Below are 23,115 nucleotides of genomic sequence, written 5' to 3' on the forward strand. Positions count from 1 at the left end.
TGCGCTATTGCGAGTATTATATTATATTATAATATTATTAAGTTAATATATAAACTAAAATTATATTTATTAAAAATAAAGTAAAATATATCATAACAGATGAAAGAATAACAATTGATAAATAAAAAAGAAGAGAAAAAAGAAGCAAAGATAATCCATTTTATAAAAAATTTGTAAAAATAACGGTCAAATTTTAAAAGTTTAATAAATTATTATATTTAAAAGATAAAATTGATAGTTTGAAATGTAGACACATAAAGAAGAATCTCTTTATATATATATATATATATATATATATATATATATATATATATGATAACCAAATATTAATAAATTATACAAATGCATTTATTTGTACCAAATAATACAAGATAATATCATACTTATTCATACACAAAAATCATTCTCAAAATAATTAAAGAGATGAAAGTTGATGTAATGTAAAAAACATTCATGACATGCTTTAAATAAAAAATCATAAATGACCCTTGATGTATGAATATCCTCAAATATATTTTGTTAAAATATCATATAAATACTTCATTATGTAATTTAAATTTATAAACTACTCTAACCAATAATTTTATTAAAATTTAGTAAGCTAGCTTATGAATAAATCACTACTAATTTACAAACTTTTCCTTTAATGATTTTTGTTTTTATTTGGCATGGTGTGTAGTATAAAAAAAGGGAGGTGAAAAATAATTACGTTTACAAATTATATATAGTATAACCACGAAAATAGGATGATCTAATGGTAAACATTGAAAAAACAATACACCATATATTATAATTATTACATTTATAAAATGTTTCATAAAATTTAGTTTTAGAAGTGAATGAAAAATTGTTGAAGGGGCTTTTTTTTCCACTTCCCTCCTCTCTCACCGCACACACTCTTTTTTCAACTTCCAATCTTTCATCTTCCATCTTTCAGATCTCTCTCTGCACTCGTCTCAATCCCAATCTCGATCTATCTTCTTCTTCTTCTGGTTCTTCTTCTTCAAGAATTCCCCAATCTCATTACTTTTCATCAGATTGAATTGCGAATTGGCGCTCAATTCAATCTGATGATGGCTTCCCCAAACAACCACCACCCCAACCCCAACGCCCACCCTCCTCCGCCCTTCGACATGCACTCCTTCTTCAATCCTCCGCCCCCTTCTTCCAACCCTAACCCTAACCCTAGCCAATCATCCCAATACCCTCCGCCCTTCCCCGCCGCCGCGCCCTTCCCCTTCCCGGCCTTCGACCTCCCTCTCCACCACCACCGTTCCCTCTCCTTCCCCACGCAGCCCATCCCTCCGCCCTCCAACCCCAACGCCGGTGCTCGCCTCATGGCCCTCCTTAGCAACCCCTCCCCCCCGCTCCCCGACTTCGCGGTTCCCTCCTCCTCCCCCTCCACCGTCCTCGCCGCCGCCACTGCTGCTGCCGCAGCCCTCACTCGACTGCCCAGCGGCAAGGTCCCCAAGGGAAGGCACCTCTCCGGGGAGCGCGTATCCTACGACGTGGACGTCCGGCTGCCTGGCGAGATCCAGCCGCAGCTGGAAGTTGCTCCGATCACGAAATATGGGTCGGATCCTAACCCGGTTTTGGGGAGGCAGATTGCGGTGAATAAGTCGTATATATGCTATGGGCTGAAACAGGGGAACATTAGGGTGCTTAATATCCACACTGCTGTCAGGTCTCTCCTCAGAGGCCACACTCAGGTTTGTTTCGTGTGTTGAATTGTTTTAGTGTTGCGTTGCATTGGCTTATTATTCTGTTGAGGCCTTGTATTGTGTTGGTTTTGCCATGAAACAAAACACTATGTGGCAGCGCTTTTAGTTATACTAAGAGGTGAGTCAGGTGGCCACCAATGGGAGTTGATTATAAATGTGGCCAAACTTAGTTCGAATTCCACATGAAGGAGGTGCTCACATTTAGTGTCTTATCATCCTTTGGATAGGATTGCCTATTAGAGAAGATACCTCCGGGCAATGAAATAATTTTGGAGAGGTAGGCAAAAAGAAAAAAGATATAAAGTAAATTAACAAAAACAAAAAAAAAAGGGAAATGATTTGGGTAAACAATAATAGAGGTTCGAAAAGTAAAGCAGGAGTGGTAAATATAATAAATGGTTGGTGTTAATACTTAATAAGGTACAACAATATGGCTTTTCCCACCAGGTTGGCTTTAGTGTGCAAATGTAGATGAGGGTGTTGATGCACCACGAGCTTTGAAATATATTAGCTTTAGGTTTGTCTATGTTTTTAACTGTTTTTAAGATTCATTTTTAACATTTGTGGTTAGTTGTGTCCATAGTCGGGTGTGTAAGGGGGAAATATGAAAGTTGAATTATATTGTTCGAACATGTTATGCTAATTTTGTTAATTTCTTGAGCCTCAAGTTCAAAGGACTAAAAAATAGAATATAACTACAACAGACGTGGGAACATTTTTACACTGGATTTCACCACCAGTTTTCCTTGTTTCTTAGTTGAATTTACTTTGACTGGCTGCTATAATTCTAGCTTAAAGGAAGGATTTTATTTTTGTTAGTTGTAGTAGAGTTATTGTACGCATTAAGGTTATTTTATGGCTCGTTGCCTACGAAATACTGAGCCGGTTTTCAATTTCATACTATACTGCTACATGTGTTTTTAATGGGAAAATTATCAGAGCACGTAAATTTATCCTTTGATTAATATTTTTTCCCCTTGTCAGAGGGTCACAGACTTGGCGTTTTTTGCTGAAGATGTTCATCTCTTGGCTAGGTAGTTTTTTGTTTCCTGAAAACTTTATATGGTGCTGTTTGTTTTTGTGTCTGTCCATGGGAATATGCTTTTTCTGCAGTGTTGGCACAGATGGCCGTGTCTACGTGTGGAAGATCTCTGAAGGTCCAGATGATGAAGATAAGCTTCAAATTACAGCCAATATTGTTATTGCTATTCAAATAGTGGGGGAGGAGAAAGTTGAACATCCTCAAATTTGCTGGCACTGTCACAAACAAGTAATTGCCCCGTATTTTCCTGTTTCATTGTTCTCAATTACAAAATCTTGAAGCAATGGTTTACCTCTCTTGTTATTTTAATTCAACCTTTTAATATACAGGAGATTTTGATAGTTGGTATGGGAAAACATGTTTTTAGAATTGACACCACAAAGGTTGGAAATGGTGAAGCGGTTGTGGCAGAGGATCCTCCTCTGAGATGTCCTGTTGACAAGCTCATTGATGGGGTTCAGCTGGTAGGCACACATGATGGAGAGGTGACTGATTTATCCATGTGCCAATGGATGACCAATCGATTGGTATCTGCATCACAGGATGGCACGGTTTGTGTTTTTATTTTTTGTTATTATTAACTGCTACGTTTTGGTTTCCCTGGTTTTCATTCATTTTATTGGTTGAAATGTAACAATTTTTATTATAGCATTTTTCTAATCAGGATAAACAATGTGGTGGCATTAATGTTCGTTAAAAGTCTATATGGTTTTCTTTTGGCTTGCATTGGTATTTACTATAAAACCAAGCACGCAAACATATGGGTACATTCAAGAATATGGATGGATAGAGAAAATGAGTAATTCTTGTATGAACAATACTTGTCACAGCAGTCAATAATAATAATATTAGCGGTGGATGATGGCAAGCCAAAAATCTGCCCTAAAATTATGGTGGATGACATTGCAGAATATGGTGGAAGCTTGACATCTATAATTAAAATAAAATTATATATACACAGGAAGTATGCTTAGAAATAATGTCTAAAAGAAAAACCAGTGACACAAATGAAAATCAATAAATTAAAAACGCATAAAATTTATCAAAACTAGAAATATACAAAATCATGTAGAGGAGTAAGGAAAAGAGCATGTCTAAGAGTCTGAGCTTAACTATTTAACCATTATGATATGAAAGTCGAGTATGTACAATTGTTCTCTTCAATAAGCAACAACAATTAGATTCATGTGGAATGACCAACTCAATTTGCTTCCTCTAAAAAACATTTTTAAAAGTTATTTTTGTTTTCCTCCGTGTTCACTCCTTCTGCCATTGTTGTCACCCATCACATAGCATTGTTCTGTAGTGAAACTATGCCAACGCTTTTTTAATATTATCTTAAATTTTTGTTAGTTGTTCCTACAGGCACCGTGCCGTGCAAGTATATTGCTTAAAAACAATATAGTAGATGCAGTTACGAAAAATTTGTGAGGACAAGAAAAATAAATAGATACTATTATTCAACTGTTTTTGGTAATGATCTCTAAACTAAATTTGATTTTGAACCTTGGCAATTCTCATTATAAAAGTCAGCAAAATTAAGTTGGCATTGAATACCTAAGTGAAATTCCAATTTGATTGGAGAAGTGATACCAAAAGCTTTTAAAAACTGCATCTAAATCTTGTCCATATGAAACTAGGGTAAAAAGTCGTTGGATAACTTTTTTGAGATTATTTTATTTTACACCAACATTTCAAATCTAACAGATTAGAATGATCTAGATAGTCTGAAAAAAATACCAGCAGAAAACTACCTACTGTTTTCTTTATAATTGTGTGTAACTGACAAGTACCTAAACATTTGGGGAACCCACTCTCTCAAAAGCTAGCTATTAAAGACAGAGAACCAAACATTTAAACACTCCACCGAACATCCCATATTACTAGATATGTGACTTGGGCAGTCCATAATAACCAAGTTCCTATCAGTAACTTTATGTTGTGCTGCATTGCTATTTGTTTAATTTGTTATAGATGTCTCAATTGTATTTGCCTATTATCATCAAATGTGACAGATAAAGATCTGGGAAGATCGCAAGACACAGCCACTTGAAGTTTTGAGACCACATGATGGACATCCAGTTTTTTCTGCTACATTTTTTACTGCTCCTCACCAGCCTGATCATATTGTTCTTATCACAGCTGTAAGTGTATTCATCAGCTTTAGTATTTCAGGCCTTTATCTCAATTCTTGCTTTGCAATATCTGGACAATAATAAATTTTATTTACATTTAAAAAGCTTATAAAAATTAGCAGAGATCTGTCCACTGTTTGTTGTTTCAACCAGATAGTCCGCCATAGAACTAATTTATCATTGTGACTAGTCTAGTAATATTTGTTTTCCTTGTTTACAAATTATAATTCACACCCGTGTAGGGACCACAAAATAGGGAGGTGAAGCTATGGGTATCAGCAAGTGAAGAAGGTTTTCTGCTCCCAAGTGACACCGAATCCTGGAAATGCACTCAGACGTTGGAGTTGAAGAGTTCAGCTCAACCATCTAGAGATGCTTTCTTTAATCAAGTTGCAGCATTGCCTCATGCAGGTCTACTTTTACTTGCAAATGCCCAGAGGAATGCTATATATGCTGTACATTTAGAATATGGTCCTAATCCAGAATCAACACGCATGGATTATATTGCTGAGTTTACTGTGACCATGCCCATTCTGAGTTTTACTGGGACAAGTGATATACTGCCTCATGGTGAACATATAGTTCAGGTTTATTGTGTCCAGACACAGGCTATTCAGCAATATGCTTTGGATTTAGCCCAGTGCTTGCCTCCACCACTGGATAACGTGGGACTAGAGAAGTCAGATTCCGTTGTTTCCGCTGATGCAATTACTGTTGAAGGATTCCACACGTTAGACTCTTCTGCTCCCAAAATAATGTTACAAGCAGGTAGTACTGAAAATGGACTCGGACCTAGATACCCTTTAAGCTCTGGCCATGTTGAGGCGCCTATTTCAAGTTCAAACACTGAAGCTAAGCCTGTTACATTAGCTCCTTCTAGTGGCGAACCTGATATCGTTTGTATTCCATCTCCACCTCTTCCTTTAAGCCCAAGGTTATCTAGGAAACTCTCTGATATCAGGAATCTACAGTCAAATTTGGGTGATCATGTTGGGGAACATCCTGTTAATGATTATTCTGTAGACAGACAAATGGATACCATTCACAGGAACCTCTCTGAGACATTTAATAGTGAGTCAAAGAATGATGAAAAGAAAGTGAAGCAGGATCACATTTCTAGTGTACTTAATCCTTCTGTCATGTTTAAGCAACCAACCCATCTAATCACACCATCTGAGATCACAAAGGCTGGTTCCTCTGAGAATAATATAATTGATGGGAAGAGCGAGGGAGAAGGAAAGATGCAGGATGTGGGTAATGCTGAAGTGGAAGTGAAGGTGGTGGGTGAGACAATATCTAATCAAATTGATGAATTTGGTAGGCAAGGGTCACAACAAAATCCAGTTTCTGATAGTAAAGAAAAAATATTTTGTTCTCAGGCCTCAGATCTTGGCATTGAGATGGCTCGAGAAGGCTGTGTGATAACTGCTGGGGACACATACCTTACAGAGGAACCTGGACAACTTGATTCAACAGGAGCGGTGTCACTATCTCAACCTCCTGATACTGGTGAGGATGGACTCCAAGATATGGCAAAAGATGCCCATGAAAAGGTTTCTGACTCATCTACATCTGTGGCAGTGCCGCCATCTCCTGTCCCTAATGCTAAAGGGAAAAGACAGAAGGGTAAAAATTCTCAAGCATCAGGTCTATCTTCCTCATCTCCAAGTGTGTGTAATTCAACTGATTCATCCAATGAACCGAATGGAAATTCTAGCCTTCCGTCTGCTGAAAATGCTTTCCCTCAAATTCTGGCAATGCAAGAGTCAATCAATCAGGTGATTTCTTGAGAGTTTTTGATTGGTCAAAGATGATTCATAGCTAATCATGCATTACATTTTAATTTATTAGCATGTGTTTGAAGGGAGTTTTTGTTGAAAACAGATTTTTAAAATTAAATAAACTTTTTTACAATAGACTAACTTTTCTTCTGAGAAAAAGCTGAAAACAGATTTTTATTTCTTGTCCTTCAGAGTGTAGGGGTTTTAGCTTCTCTGTAAGTGCTTGTCCATTAAAAATTCCCCAGTTTTTAATTTGCTAAAGGGATGTACATATTGTTTGTTTGTGTATGCACTTATTTTTTATTTCATTGAATGAGTATGAACAAATGTATTGAAGCACCATTACAAGAATGGTATTTTTGCATATCTGGGAATTTGATTTATAATTCATGATCCTTCTTATTTGGCAGTTATTGACAATGCAAAAAGAGATGCAAAAGCAAATGACAATGATGGTCGCTGTTCCAGTGACAAAAGAAGGTAGAAGGCTTGAGGCTGCCCTAGGGAGAAACATGGAAAAGGCTGTCAAGGCCAATAGTGATGCTTTATGGGCTAGAATCCAGGAGGAGAATGCAAAAAATGAAAAGTTGTTACGAGACCGTATCCAGCAAATTACAGGTTTGATTAGTAACTTTATGAATAAAGATCTACCGGCAATACTGGAGAAAACAGTAAAGAAGGAAATGGCCTCGGTCGGGCAAGCAGTAGTACGTGCAATGTCTCCTGCTGTGGAGAAAATAATATCTTCTGCTATTGTTGAATCCTTCCAGGTTTGCAAATTATTTTTCTATCCAATAGACATTATAATGAAATTAGTACATTGTCTTGCTGGGATCTAATTGGCATTTCATGGCATAGAGAGGAGTGGGTGATAAGGCAGTGAACCAACTTGATAAATCAGTTAGTTCAAAACTGGAAGCTACTGTAGCTAGGCAAATCCAAGCACAGTTTCAGACAACTGGCAAACAGGTGCTTCAGGTACACGTCTCTTTAATTAGGCTTTCGCTCTTGAGTTGTATTATATTGCATCATTCTTGGAGTTGGTGGTATTTGTATTTGTAATTTCTTCTAAGGTAGCATTTGTTATTTACTATGTACTAATTTCTTCTGTAGGAGGCACTCAAATCCAGTTTTGAAACATCAGCGGTTCCTGCCTTTGAAATGTCGTGTAAAGCCATGTTTGAGCAAGTGGATGCTACATTTCAGAAAGGCATGGCTGAACATTCCGCTGCTGTGCAGCAACGACTTGAATCTGCGCCCACTTCTTTGGCAATGACGCTAAGGGTGAGTAACCTGGAATGCTTGTTTCTTTTTGGGTCTTCCATAGAACTGTGCACCTTTTAATTTGGACAAAATGCCTTACTCAAGACATATTATCCTCCTAGAGAGATGGATTATTTTAAATGAGTTGTGGGGAAAATGAGCTAAGTGTTGGTATGCATAAAAAGAAGAGCACAATGATTTGTGCCTCAGAAACATTTTGTTTACATTTTTTTGCTGACATAGCATGGCATTTTTTCTTGGCGGGCTAGTGTCGACACTTCAAGTGGATTTGTTTCCATTCTTATTTCAAAATGTGCACCAATTTCTCTCTAAACCTCTGACACAGTGATAGAGTGCTTTAATAAGATAGCCTAGGAATATATCCCCTCCCTAAAACAGGTGAATCTGGATCTGGGTAAGGCAAAATGCTTACAAATTGTAAGAGATCAAGCTTTTGTAGTATTTTGTTGTTGATTGAGAAACACTCGTTCTAGTTGACTTCTGTAGGCTCTCCTGAATTTTAAATGCCTTTAGGTAGGTCTTTTGTTTTAATGGAAAGGCGGGTACTTTCTGCAAGAACAACTTTGCATCTTTGTGCATGACTGCTTCCACTTGCTGAGTGGGGTAGGGTCATTCCACCATCAGCAGCATAGAGAGAAGCTTGTTAATTCTTATTTGCTTATATGTCATGTAGATGATGCTAAGTATTGATTTTTTAAAATCTTAGTTGCTTAGTTCGAATATGATGTGACATACTTATCAGCTGTGAAAAAAATGATTCGTTATCAAAGAAGCTTTTCGACATGTCAGTGTTATTCTTACGTTACTTGTCCCTCATTTGTTTCTCAACAGTAGTATTCCTCTTTATGCACTTTTCAGGATTCCATTAATTCGGCATCATCAATTTCTCAAACTTTGAGTAGAGAAGTGCTTGAGGGCCAGAGAAAGTTAGTAGCACTCGCGGCTACAAGAACAAACTCTGGCACGTTAAATCCTATGCCGGTCCAGCTGAACAATGGTCCTTTACTTCGTGAAAAGGTGCGGTGACTTTGCTAACCATTTGTGGGCCATAGTTGTAGGTAGTGTTAACAGAAAGCTTTACTTTCGCCATTACATGGTAATAATTGGTCGTGCAAATTTGCATTGCGAAACAGGTTGAGGTTCCCCTGGATCCCACACAGGAGCTAGCAAGGTTGATTTCTGAACGGAAATTCGAGGAGGCTTTCATTGGAGCCCTACATAGAAGTGATGTATCCATTGTATCATGGTTATGTTCTCAGGTATGACTTGAGTTGGAGAGCATTAATTGAATTTCTTAATACTGATGAACACTGAGTACAGTAGTAAGTATTAACTGGATGAATCGATTTATGGTAATCAGGTTGATTTACATGGACTGTTGGCAATGGCTCCTCTTCCTTTAAGTCAAGGTGTACTGCTCTCACTTCTGCAGCAACTAGCCTGTGACATTAACAACGACACATCACGAAAGATCGCATGGTTAACAGATGTGGCTTCTGCCATAAACCCATCGGACCCAGTGATTGCGATGCACACACGGCCCATCTTTGAGCAAGTCTTCCAGATACTCAATCATCAACGTAGCTTGCCTTCAACGACTGCAACTGATCTCTCAAGTATCCGTCTTTTATTGCATGTCGTCAACTCCATGCTCATGCAATGTAAATGATTCTCTCTCTCTCTTTTTTCTTTTTTCCTTTTTTCATTTTCAGAAATGTGCAAATCCTTCGCCTTGTGAACCTCTAATATGATTGGAATTTTGTACAAAGCTCAGTGAGTTTCGTTCAAATGGTCGAATTTTGGTAGTAGGTAGTCCATCTTTAAAAATACTCTGCAGTTACTAAATTGGTTCACTCTAATTTCACGACCTCTTCCATTTCATATGGAAGCCACATAATCCCAGAAAGCGATAGTTATTTTACAATAGCTCTGTCAAATTGGGATTAGAAATGTACTAAAGTATCAATCCGTTTATGATTTATGCAATAAAATTTATCCAATTTACCATTGCAATTTATTTGGATCGATGTCTATAATTTTTTAAGAAATAAATGTTATAGTTATTTCAAAGTAAAGCATTGATTATTCTATTTATTGAATATAAACTATTTGGAATAGGTTATGAAGCTAATATCTATAAAGTTATTTAAAGTTTTTAACAGGTTTCAAAGTCAAATATGTTTAACTGGATTTGGTTGAGTTTGGCATGGAAACCAAAATGAACAATTAAAGTTGCCGACAGATATTCAAATAAATTCTGTTGCTGAAATCCTATAAAATTTTCTTAATTAGGTTTAAAATATAAATTTATTTTGTCTAACAAGGCTGATTATTTTATTATTTGTTATTCAATTTGGGATTGATCACTGCCAGGAAATAATGTTGATGGATTAATTCAATTTATAAGTATAAATTCAATTTATACTTCTTTATTTTGTTAATTTAATTCTTGGGAGTAAAATAATATTAATTTAAAATTAAATATTATGATGATTAATTGAATAGATTGTATTATTTGTAATTTTTAAATAAGTTTTAATTTAAGTCTTACTAAAATAATTAATTATAAGTGTAAGGACTTGATAAATTGTTTAAGAATAGAAATGATATAACATAAATGAAGTATACACATTTTCTTATTTAAGTAAAAAATTTATAAATAGAAATATTTAACTACTCATTTTATTTCATAAAAATCATCATCTTTCCAAAAATTTGTCTTCTCTCTAGATTTTTAAAGAATATATTCATCTTTTTTGTAAATTAAAATCCACCTTAAAAATTTTAATACAGAAAAACATGTTCACCATATCACAATTTCTTTTAAGGTAAGTTCCTCTTTGTTATTTTTTGGGTTAATTATGTTTTTCATCCCTCAAGTATTATGCGATTTTGTTTATAGTCCCTTAACTAACGTTTGCTCCAATTTGGTCCCTCATGTTTTGAAACGATTGGAAATAATCCTCATTTCTGGACGCCGTTAGTTTTGTTTGACACCTGGCAAACGAACTGCCACATATGGATCCCGTTTTAAGCTGTGTAAGTGGAGTGTGTTTCTGCACGTGCTAATTAAAGAGCAGCTTTAATTAAATAAAACGAAAATGTTATTTCTTCAGTGGGAGAGTTATTTTGTCTGAATTAAGTGGGTTGTGTTATTTAATTAAGTTCTCCGAATTAAATGAGAATGTCGCTGTTCAAATTAAAAAGATAGGAAAGGTCGTATCTTGAGTGGGAGAGTTATTTTGTCTGAACGAAAGCGTTGCACAGACTATTCTAGGGCTTGAGGGAAGGGATTAAACCATTACACAACAATCAGGAGGTTGAGGATAGGGATTAAAGCATCGAAGAGTAGAATCAGGAGTAGAATCAAGAGGTTGATGTAAGGGATTCAAGTATTGAAGAGTAGAATCGCGACCTAAGGTAAGTTCGTTCCTTCATGTTTTTTTTTTTTTTTGGATACTTGGTCTGGTTTGGTTGCATATTTTGGTTCGTGTATGGTTGTATTTGTTTAGTTTGTCTATTGATTGGAAATGTAGGGCTGGAAATGGGGTTTGCAGTTGCTTTTCATCATATGGGTCGATTCGAAAGGAATAAGGGATTAAAATACGTTGGGGGTGAGATTCATGTAGTTAAAGGGATCGACCCCGATTTTTGGTCTTATTTTGAAGCATTGGGCATCCTCAAAGAGTTTAAATACAAGGGTGATGTTAAACTGTGGTGGAAGGGTTCAAAAGAGAAGCTATTAAACAATCTACGGACGCTGAATGATGACAAGGATGCAATGGCTTTGGCTTTCTTTGCAGAGGAGACTAAGGGAGAGGTTGATATATACGTTCAACATGTACCTAGTCAGCCTGAAGTCGTACACTTTATTTGTGATGGTGTAGCAGAGGAGGTAGTGGGTGAAGAGAATGTTATACACCAAGAGGAAGTACTGGTTCAAGAAAGTGTGGTAGGAGAAGAGGAAGAAGTGACTGCAGCTAATGTGGTAATTGAAGAGGAGGGAGTGGGTGTAGATAATGTGGTTGTAGAAGAAGAACAAGTGGCTGCAGATAATGTGGTAGTAGAAGAGGAAGAAGTGGCTGTAGATAATGTGGTAGTTCAAGAGGAAGGAGTGGCTGTAGAAAATGTGACTCAACAGGTAGCAGAAGAGGAAGTAGTGGCTGAAGATGTAAATTGTGAAGATGAAGAAGGTTTAGGTGGAGAGAAATTAGATGACAGTGAAGAAGAGAGGGTGGCAGACGATGATGATGGGTTTGGGATGGATATTGATCCACCTGTGAGGAAGTTTGGGCCTGTTTTAGATAGGTGGAAATCATTCAAACGGAATTCAAGCAGCGTGAAAAGGAAAAGAGATATTGGTGAAGGGGCATTGTGACAAATGAAGAAGTTGGAGTGCATGACATTAATGAGGACTACGAATAAGATGAATTAGATTTTGATGTTGACAGTGATGAGGGTGCTGGCACAGTTGGTCCCAAATTTAGTAAGTTCAGACCTGAAGATATGAATAAAGACTTCAAATTTAAATTGGGAATGGAGTTTGGATCTTTGAAGGACTTTAAACAAGCTTTAATGGAGCATAGTGTTCTTAATGGAAAAGAAGTAAAGTTTGTTAAAAATGATCAGAAGCGAGTGAGGGCAATTTGCCAGAAGAAATGTGGTTTTCTAATCATGGCTAGCAGGGTTGGAGGGAGGGAAACCTACAGAGTCAAGACACTTATTGGGCGTCATAAATGTGGAAGGGTATTTGGAAATAAAAATGCAAATAAGGACTGGATTGCTCAGGTCCTTATAGACAGGTTTATGAATGTTGGTATTATGACTGTGGCTCAAATTATTGATGAGGTGAAGAAGACATATAGTGTAGGTAAGACATATAGTGTAGCTACAAGTTCCATTTTCATTACAAATACTAAGACATAACAGTAACCAAAAGTTTGAAATTCCATTACAATTCCAATAATATCATAATCACAACTACAAAAAACTTCCCACTACAGTAATCTCAAACATTGCAATTAACTTTGAACAACAACATGAACACCATTACAATTGTTGAGACCCACGATATCACAAATAAAAAAAACAGGAATGTCCCAATTTTTTTCTCTTGTTGCAATTTCATATTCAACTTCTCATTTTTCTTCATCAAATCAAGCATAATTTTCTCCCTTTTCAAAGAAACTTCATCTTCTTTACCTTTTTTCCCACCATCAACTCTTTTTCCACCACTGGCTTCACTTTCTTTTTCTTTCCATTGAAAATCAGATTTGTCGTCGTTAACCCATTCAAAGTAATTACAATGTGAATTGGTCTGCCAAAGAAAAAGATGAAACCATTACCACAAATACAAAAGCAACATCCAATAAGTCACGGGATTTGAAACTTACAGCCCAATTTCGACATCTCCAAAATAATCTCCCTTTGTTTTTCACAGTAGATGCCTTTAGGAGCAACAATCTTTCCCCACACCCACAGACTTTGGATGACATTTCTGAAGATGACACACAACTTTGCGACATTTTTGAACCTGTATTCCGCGGCGTACATGGAAACCCTTTGCTACCACTCTTCATCAGTCAAGAACACAATAACTATGCCAAACTTTGCCTGCCCAGTGACGATATGCAGCAATTCCTCACTATCTCGAAGCCCCAATTCACAAATTTCAATTTTAGGGTTTCAAAATTTCCCAACCCCTCTTTTATTTGGATGTCATTCTCTGTAATTAGCACGTGCAGAAACACACTCCACTTACACAGCTTAAAACGGGATCCATACGTGGCAGTCCGTTTGCCAGGTGTCAAACAAAACTAACAGCGTCCAAAAAGGAGGACTATTTCCAATCGTTTCAAAACATGAGGGACCAAATTGGAGCAAACGTTAGTTGGGGGACTATAAACAAAATCGCATAATACTTGAGGGACGAAAAACATAATTAACCCTATTTTTTTTGGTTGGTTTTGAAAAGTTTTGCATGTGATTCTAATAAGGTAAAGATGAATTTCTATTGGTCCAAACACAGCGGTGGAGCTCTTAAGAAGCACACGGGCCATGCTTCCCCAAACTTTTCTATTTTTATTTTTTAAAATTATGTTTTTAATTTTTTTTTCAAGTTATGTATATTTTTAAATTTTTTAAATTATATGTATCCTTTTAAATTAGATAGTATTATATTGAAAAAATAATAAAAATTAAATTAGGTATTTTTTTATTTCTTTTATAAAATATAATATTTAATGTTAATAAATAGTAAAATATAAAATCAAATATACTAAAGAAAAAAATTATTAAAATAATTTTCATTTTTTCTTCTCATTATTTTTTGAGTTTTTCATATGTTGTACTCATCTCTCAACCCCACCTGATTTCTTTTGTTATAAAAAAAAAAAAAGTTAAACATAAACTCCTTATTTTTACTCTCATTTTTTATATCTTTTCTTCCATTTTTAAAGAAAAAAAAGAGTTAATTTTCTCAATCTCTCTTGATAATGAAATACTTGTTTAATATTTAGTACTATTTTTTATCTCATGACATTTTGTATATTATTTTTTATGAATATAGAAGAGTAAGTAATGTATTATTTGATTTTTTTTACAGACAATTTTTATGTGGAGTTGATTATCATAATTTTTGTTATCTCTAAATTTTTGGTTAGATTATGATAAATTATTTTTTTAACTTGTTTTTTAAATAGGTATATTGATGAAAAAAATCCATTTTTTAAAATTGATAAAAGAAAAGTGAAGATCAAAACATGACAATATCGTTGGTCATAGCATAACAATGAAATGAAATATTTGTGACGACTTTTGAATCGATATATGCACATTAGTAAAATGGAAAATGAATATGTTGTAAATAATATGGTTATTTATATTGAAAAAAAAATAGTTGAAAAATTTAATTATGATTGAATTATTTGATTAGTCCAAGAATATGAAAAAACAATGGACAATCCTTCAGATATATATAGTTTTTTTATAGTTATAGCTATACTAAATTTTCTATTCATTTTTATTGAATTAGTGACAATAATGTTAAATATATAAATTTTAAGTATATTATTTTGGCTCCTCCAACAATTTTGGTCAAGATCCACCACTGCTTGGCTTGATATATTATGCATGATTTATGAATTATGTAGAGTTGCTAGACAAAAAAAAAACTATTGTTGGATGAAATTCAATTAATTGAAAACATGAGAAGTTTGGTAGTTGATTGGGCCAACTCCTATTGAACAAAGTTCAATTAATTGAAAACTTGAGAACTTTGGCCATTTGACGTATTATTTTGTTAAAACTTTCAAGGATTTTTTGATGGGTGAGCATCCCTTGTCATCGAGCAAGCAAGTTTTTGGTTGGACAAGTAAAATCTCTAACTTATCATCTTTTGTGTAATTATGTTGTTTATCAACTATAATGATTATGTATTATACGAGAACACATTATGTTGTAAGAGCATAGACGGACTTTCTTATAGACATAGGGGAGAGCCATGGCTCCCCCAAAATTTTTTTAATTAATTTTTTTTATATATTTTTTAGAATTATATATATATATATATATATTATTTATATTAATTTTTTAAAATTTTTCTTAAAATCTCATACATAGTCTTTTATCTTTATCTTTTTTCTTTTGTATCTCCACCCTTTTCTCACCTCTCCCTTTTTATATCAATTTTCACCCTCCATTTCCCATCCTTTTAAAATAAAAATGCAACATGGTAAAATTAAGGAGTTAAGTAATATTTTGGACCGGTCAATTTCTTCTGTTGAATACGTTTATTTTGTACTTTTTTTAAACAATTTGTTTTTCTTTTCCATGTGATAAATTTGTCTAGTGTGTACCACTAGGCGATGATAAAACTATTTTTTCCAAAATAGGCGATATGAGACAAGTTTATATTAGAAAAATTATGATGAAGAGTAAAAGAATTTGATTTTTTTTTTCAAAACAAATGCTTGTGATGAAGATAAAAAAAATGCATCTATCTCAATTAAACTTGAGAAATTTCATGAGAATCCAAGAATTAAAGACAATAAAAAACAATTCTCTAACATTCTTAGAGTTATATATAATGAATTTGAAAAAATCTAATTTGGCACCTGAATATTTTGTCCAAGTTCCGCCTAGGACAATCTTAGTAATGACGAGGTGAGGATAGAAAATGAATTATATTTTGTAGCTATTATTTTGTTCTCTTAAAAATGTATGTATATTTATATTTTGATTCTTTTGTAATAAATAAGTTTTATTTTGAAAGTTAAGAGAAAAATGTAAATATATTAACATAAATATCTTAAAAATTAAAAATTAAGTGTGTCGACTTTTGTTTCACCTTGACTATAATATTAATATTGTTAAATTTAATATATCATTTATGATTATATGAATCTATAATGTTGTTAAATTTAATGTATCATTTATGATTATATGAATCTATAATGTTGTTAAATTTAATGTATCATTTATAATTATATGAATTATAATATAATATTTTAAATAATGTCTATAATATTTTAAAAAGTAAAGATCTAATTATTTAAACAATTTTTGTGAAAAAAATATTTTTAATGGATTTGAATGGCTTACAAATCACATCTTTCTTGGAGTCAAAATAATTATTTTCACGTCATGTTTCAATTTATTTATCAAGAAATTGTTGCGATTGATGAGTAACTATAATTTTCATACACATTTTTTTACATTCATTTGACATTATTTTTCGTTACCTTTAACTCATCTTTTCCTTCTACAAATATAAAAGTAAGGATGACAATGCAGGATAGGCAGTCAAGCAGACCGATCCATAGACCTGTAGTGAAAAGCACAGGACAAACTGGTATTTTGAGCTTGCTAGCTTGCATAAGCCCGACCGCACAACCTGTAGCCTGTGTGGGTTTGGGATGGGACAAGACGGGCTGGCTTACTAGCCTGCATTACTTTTTGCATATATAATTTGATACATGCTTTTTGCATATTTTTTGAAGCTGCACATGTAAGTTGTTTACTTCCAGATAATTATTTATTTATGATGTTGCACATGTGTAGAATTAGCAGTTAAATTTTGTCCACAAATTCATGTATGCAATATTTATTTGCTATATAAAAAATATTTAATTACTGAAGAAAAGCATGCCAACATACCAATACCAATACCAATGCGAGACAAACCAATATTTTTAGCTCAGTTATTATCCCATAATTTAATTAAAATTTTAGAATATATATATAATTTAAATATAATATCGCAAACTATATTTGTATTTATAATAAATATAATACATTTGTATAATTTTATATTATATATATATATAATTTAATTTTACATTTAAATATTGTAAAATATTTATTTAAAAGTTAATTATAAACATAGCTTGTTCATGCGGAAACAATTAAGGAATATCAGGGAACACAAATAGCATCTACTCCAATCCTCGACTTCTCGAATTGGTCTCTTCTTGACTTGTACGTGTCGTCTCTTAACATTGGCGGTCCGGACCCTTAAGGGGTTACCTGTGGGAAGGATTCCGACCGATTAAGTCAGCAAAAGGCTCTCAAAAGTCAAATATCAGATTAATGAATTAATGAAAGCGTACCTTTAATTGTTGATGTCCACATGTATTTATAAAGTCATTAATTATGTCTGCCCCTGTTATGAGTTGGGCCCCTTATTAGCCATTTTGGGTCAATAATCAGGTTCTCGATGGGCTTGGGCTAAGCCCAAGTCCCAAGCCTCTGTGGGGCCTAAATTTGAAGTTAACGGATCTTGATCGCACTGTATCTTTTATAATAGGCGGCCTAGGCCGTTATGTATGTAATTTTGTGGTTGACTATCCGTCTACTGCTTTTATCGTAGGACTATATATAAACGTCACATGTTTATCTAAATGTGCCTTGATATACATAGCTACTCAAAAAAAAGTTATTTTCTATTTTTATAATTAGTTAATAGTATAAAATTAAATTAAATCATCACTTTTATATAATCTAGTACAAAAGAGATACGTATCTCTGTTTTTTTAAACATAATTAAAAAAAATGTAAATATGAAATCTGTTTGTCGAAATTTCATTATATAGTTATAAGTTATAAATATAAATATATAGTAGTGAAGAATTTATAGTATATAACTACTTCGCATATTAAATGTATACATCAAACTAAGATTTTTATTAGTTTCAAACCAAAATAATATATAAAAGGTTAGAATTTAGGACCACAATTAAATTCTGAACCACTTTAAAACAAAAAGATTTTATAATGTTTTTAAAAAATAAGATTTTTTTTTTTTGGAAAATAGTTATAGTGAAAAGAGTCTAGAAGGAAATACATTACATAATTTTTTAATATTTAAAGAACGTGACTTTTTATTTAAGTATATTTCCTCAGGAGAGAAAATTATTTATTTTTCTTAAAACCTTCTAAAAGAGTTAATCTTAAAGAAAGTAAAAACAATTTCATGAATAATTATAGAATAATTTTTATATCTAACCTTTTCCTCATATGACAGGAGAATCCATCCGTGGATTTTCCAAATCTTGGAATCATCTTTTCTTCCTCAATTAGTTTTTCTTAAAAGGTCTACTATTTTTTTTTTGTCTTTTTTTTTACAGTAACATGACATTAAGATAGTTAATTATCATCGTGACTCACATTGCAAATGCGTTTTCCTACCGTGAAAACGTCAGGGATCAATATTCACATTCTCATGAGTTTTTCATGACCATTAATTAATTCACAAACGGTTAATTTGAGATTTTGGAAACTCGCCTTCAGGATTCGAATAGAATCTCTCACTAGCTTTTTCCCAAATCTTCGTTCATCTTTCTCATCTCATCCTCTTTAATGAAATTGCCGCAAAAGAAAATTTTGAAAATAGGTATTCACACAACCAAAACATTTTACATTCTCACAAAAAGAAACAAAGCAAAATTTGCCTCATCCTCCCACTTTTTCGCTCAGTCTGTTTAATGTATACATCTAAGTCAGTAATTTCTGCACATCATTTTCAGTCAGCGATTCCTTTCTTGCCTGTGATTCAATCCACACTTTTCTGTTAATCGCCCGAGCGAAGTTAAGCATCCGAAGCAAGCTCCGCCTACCAGCATTGGTCCGTTTCCCATCTCCGCGTCGCGTAAAACGTCGACGAGTCATTCTGACTAAGAGGAACCGGAAACTGGCGGTGTCTTCCGCCGTTCACCGCCGTCAGCGTTCGATCGTACATCGCCCTTGCCGATGGATCCGATAGCGTCTCGTACGCGCTTCGGATCTGAATGAAGTTTCCGTCGGCGGCTTCGCCAGTTCTGACGTTCTCTGCCGAATGCCGCACCACCGCGTCGGGATGGTAGCGCTTCGCGAGGCTCCGGTAAGCCGACTTGATCTCCGTCGGCGACGCGTGGCGCTCGATTCGCAGCACCTCGTAAAGGCTCGGTGCCGGCAGCCGCACCTGGACCGCTTCCGCCGCAACGGCTCGGATAGAGTTCCGGCGGTGAGAGCCGGTGGATGAGGAAAAACGGAGCGAAAAATCTCCGGCGGCGAGATTGTGCGTCGTCATCACCGGAAATTGAACGTAACGTTTAGATAAGAGGTTCTTTTGCGAGGTTGAATTGAAATTGGGTTGAGGGGTTTTATATAGAGGTCAATGAAGGAAAGATAGATAGAGTAAGGGGTAAAAGGGTCATTTAGCGCCACGAGGGATGGGTGCTTAACTGTGTGGGGTCTCGATTTCTATAAAATCGCAAATGCTGACGTGTCCCTGATACTGTGCGTTTTACTACGGCTTCTAGAAGGCCCATATTTGTGGGATGGGTCAACACTTCGGGTCCACTCCACTTTCTTGCATTTTTTAGTATTTTTATGATAAAATATCTTTATTTGTTTTTCTATTGCCAATGTAATAATAAATAACTTATGCGATTTTGTGTAATGAAAAATTTGTTTCAACATTTCACTTTCTCTTAATAAATTTTTTTATAAATAAAAAATATTATTGAGAAAAGATATTTTAAAATATGTAAAACTTACTATCTTAATATAATTTTGTTAGTTTTATTTAAACTTTGTATTAGTATTAATCAAGTGAACCTATTTTTTTTAATAATTATCATTTGTATTTTTTGGAGAAAAGATTAACATAAAAATGTAATTAATCTTTAAAAAGGTTGTATTCAAAGTTAATTGTATATTAATATTAATTTTTCTCTTTAATAAACATATGTTTATTCAAAATAAAATATTTTTTAACATGCTTTGAATTCAAAGATTTGGTTTAAAAGAGACATGCATGGTTGTTAGAGTTTAGATTTTTCTTTTTTTGAAGGGTTGGTGTTTAATATTTGAGAGAAAAATGCCAAGAAAGTGAAGGCAATTGAGAAATGGAGTTGGATTGGTTGAATAATGATCTTTCAAAGTGGTTCCTTTCCTCTTGAATTCTATATTTCTTAGAGACTCACATTACTCTTCTTTTCTTAATTCACACGCACTTTGCATACTTTCCCTTTTTCTTCTTAATCCTTCACAAATTCATTCTTATGTTGTCAATTCAAAACTAACCTAAATTATAATGTACTTCTTTTACTTTCCTTATAGGTTGTTATGCATGAAGAAATAATAGAAAATAAAATGGTTCTTCTTCACATCATCATATAGTTTTAAATATATTTTGACTTCTTTTCCAATGATCTCAATCACTTTCTTAGTGCTTATAAAGGTTTTCTTTAATAAACATTATCTTCCTCCACTTCGTTAACTATGAACAAACACTTGCCCCAAAAGAGTCAATAAAATTGATTATTGAATTTATTTAAAATTGATTTTATCATAGGATTCAACTCGTGCCAACAAATCTAAGTTGTTATCATTAATCAAATCACGTTATGTGATTTCTGTAATCTAACAGTAACTGCGTAACTATTTTTGGATACGAACACAAATAATAATAAAATAAATGAAAGGTTTTTCAGTTTGTAGATAAGATTTCACTATCATTATTAGAAACGGATAAGGATAAGTAGTTTAAGAGGATAAACTAAGAAAAGAGATACACAAGTATTGTAACAAAATGGAAAAAGATAAAAACAAGTGCTGTTATTAATATGATCTAAATAACTTCCATCCCGCTGTAATAAGTTTATTGCTCTCAAAAAGCTTGAAACTCTATTTATGGACATTTATAATTCATTTAATATTAAAAAATAAAACTGTGTGTATTGTTTCTGGTTAAAATAACCGTAAAGAAAAATAATTATATGCATTACAAACATAATAATTTTGCATGATCAGTATGGTATTCAAACTATTTGGTATGTGATTGAAATAGATTTTTAATAGAATTCAAACTATTTAGTTATCATTTACTATATCATTTATAGATATACAAACTTAAATTAATAAACCTTCATTGATTATCAATTCTAAAATTTGTTAATAGATTAAATTTTTAAATTTTTAGACGGACTCATAGAATATATTTAATGCAAATCTTTCATATTTTAAATTATCAATTTAATCCATATGGATTCTTACTTATCTTCTTTTTACTATGTTTGGAAATTATTATGATTTTACTTAATTAGTAACTAGGTTGCAGATCCAATAACCTAATAATATATATATATATATATATATATATATATATATATATATATATATATATATATATATATATATATATATAACTTTTGAATCGCTGAGAATTTTTATAAGAATTTTGTAAGATTACAAAGTAATTTTGGTGTTTAATAACTTTAAAACAATATAGATTTTTTTTAAAAAATTACTTGAGAATCATCTTTACATATTTCTATCACATGATAAAAAATAACATGATTAAAGAGAAATAAACAATTATACTTGTAAAAGTAATTATTATAGATATATGATAATATATAAAAAAATAATTTTGTTTAATATATAATTTCGCATCTTTTCTCTTAATTATATTTTAAATTTTTTAAAAATATTTATAACAAAATATGAGAGAAAATGTTCACTTTCATCTTCATATTTTATATTTCTATTTTATCTTTGATTATATTTTAAAATAAAATTTATATATAATATTATAAAATTATATTTTTAATTTTCATCTTTAATTATATTTAATATTAAATAAATATATTAAAATGAGAGATTATTGAAGATTTGATTCTTTTTCAAGTTATGGAAGGAAGAACGTGCGGAAAAAAATTTCTTTCCAGAAGCTCTTGATTGATTGTAATGTTTTTCTTCCCTTATATTTTTCAATGATTTTGTCAACTTCAGATGTAGAAGTGCAAAAGTGAGTGATGAAAAAAAAATAATACTTTATTTTATTTCTTTAACAAGAAGAGTAGATTTATAAAACAAAATTAGAGATTTTTGTAATAATGTAACCGTTATACTCTATAATATTATATATTATAATTGACCTCCGTTTATATTGATATAATATTAAAGTTTTTTTTTATTCTTACAAAAAAAATTTAAGTTAAAAAAATTATTTAAATTATTATTGACTTGAACATTTAAATCATATAAAACTATTGTATATAGAAAAATGCACCTTCAAAATCTTTTTTACTTAGCCTTTTAGCCGTCAAAGCCTTTGTAACTTCTATTTGTACAACATCCTAGACATAAAATATTTAAAAAATTTTAGAATATACTAATTAATCCAAAGGCTTTCAAATTGGAATTGGAAAATTATACAAAACATTTTTTTTATTTTATAATTACTTCTCACAATTATTAAAAAACATTATATCAATACTTCTTTTAACATTATACTAAGCATTCATAAAATATTATAAAGTGTATTATGAAGATCTAGATATGAATATTTAAGTCGAATAGAGTTTAATAAAGTGATATTTCAATATCTTATTAATAAACAACTATGTTACAAATAAGTTTTCAAATCAATTTTTCTATATTCGAATTCATTACATAAAATCTTATTATTTTTTTAAAATTTATTTCTCTTAATCTTTTTCTACTTTTTTTTTTAAATCTAACTCATCATTCATTTGTTCTTCAATCAGACACCATTACTAAGTTCAAACATAGAATTCTACAACATAGAATTTTACAACTCTATCGGATCAAAATCATAAATGCAGTGAGTTCTTTTTCTACCCTTTTCTGGAGTCAAAATTGTGTTC

General features: G+C 32.7%; 2 protein-coding genes across 2 annotated transcripts; one reads left to right on the forward strand and one right to left on the reverse strand.

The window, feature by feature from the left end:
• The first annotated feature begins 844 nt into the window (after positions 1 to 844).
• LOC114188965 (enhancer of mRNA-decapping protein 4-like) lies at positions 845 to 9,771 on the forward strand. Its single transcript, XM_028077650.1, has 12 exons — positions 845 to 1,709; positions 2,706 to 2,755; positions 2,835 to 2,991; positions 3,093 to 3,314; positions 4,779 to 4,907; positions 5,141 to 6,676; positions 7,090 to 7,449; positions 7,538 to 7,657; positions 7,793 to 7,963; positions 8,822 to 8,980; positions 9,097 to 9,222; positions 9,324 to 9,771. Exons 1-12 carry the CDS (start codon positions 1,071 to 1,073, stop codon positions 9,630 to 9,632), a joined length of 3,978 nt encoding a protein of 1,325 aa, XP_027933451.1. The 5' UTR covers positions 845 to 1,070; the 3' UTR covers positions 9,633 to 9,771.
• A 9,071-nt stretch (positions 9,772 to 18,842) lies between these two features.
• LOC114188912 (chaperone protein dnaJ 11, chloroplastic-like) lies at positions 18,843 to 19,571 on the reverse strand. The gene has a single exon (XM_028077581.1). It carries the CDS (start codon positions 19,527 to 19,529, stop codon positions 19,074 to 19,076), a length of 456 nt encoding a protein of 151 aa, XP_027933382.1. The 5' UTR covers positions 19,530 to 19,571; the 3' UTR covers positions 18,843 to 19,073.
• Between the last annotated feature and the right edge of the window lie 3,544 nt (positions 19,572 to 23,115).

This window comes from Vigna unguiculata, chromosome 6 (genome assembly GCF_004118075.2).
Source record: "Vigna unguiculata cultivar IT97K-499-35 chromosome 6, ASM411807v1, whole genome shotgun sequence".
Taxonomy (NCBI): Eukaryota; Viridiplantae; Streptophyta; class Magnoliopsida; order Fabales; family Fabaceae; genus Vigna; species Vigna unguiculata.

Coding starts and splice junctions, on each gene's coding strand:
- LOC114188965 (XM_028077650.1), top strand. CDS start 1,071: ATGATGGCTTCCCCAAACAACCACCACCCCAACCCCAACGCCCACCCT. Junction 3,315..4,778: donor CTGCATCACAGGATGGCACG/GTTTGTGTTTTT, acceptor CAAATGTGACAG/ATAAAGATCTGGGAAGATCG. Junction 4,908..5,140: donor ATATTGTTCTTATCACAGCT/GTAAGTGTATTC, acceptor ACACCCGTGTAG/GGACCACAAAATAGGGAGGT.
- LOC114188912 (XM_028077581.1), bottom strand. CDS start 19,529: ATGACGACGCACAATCTCGCCGCCGGAGATTTTTCGCTCCGTTTTTCC.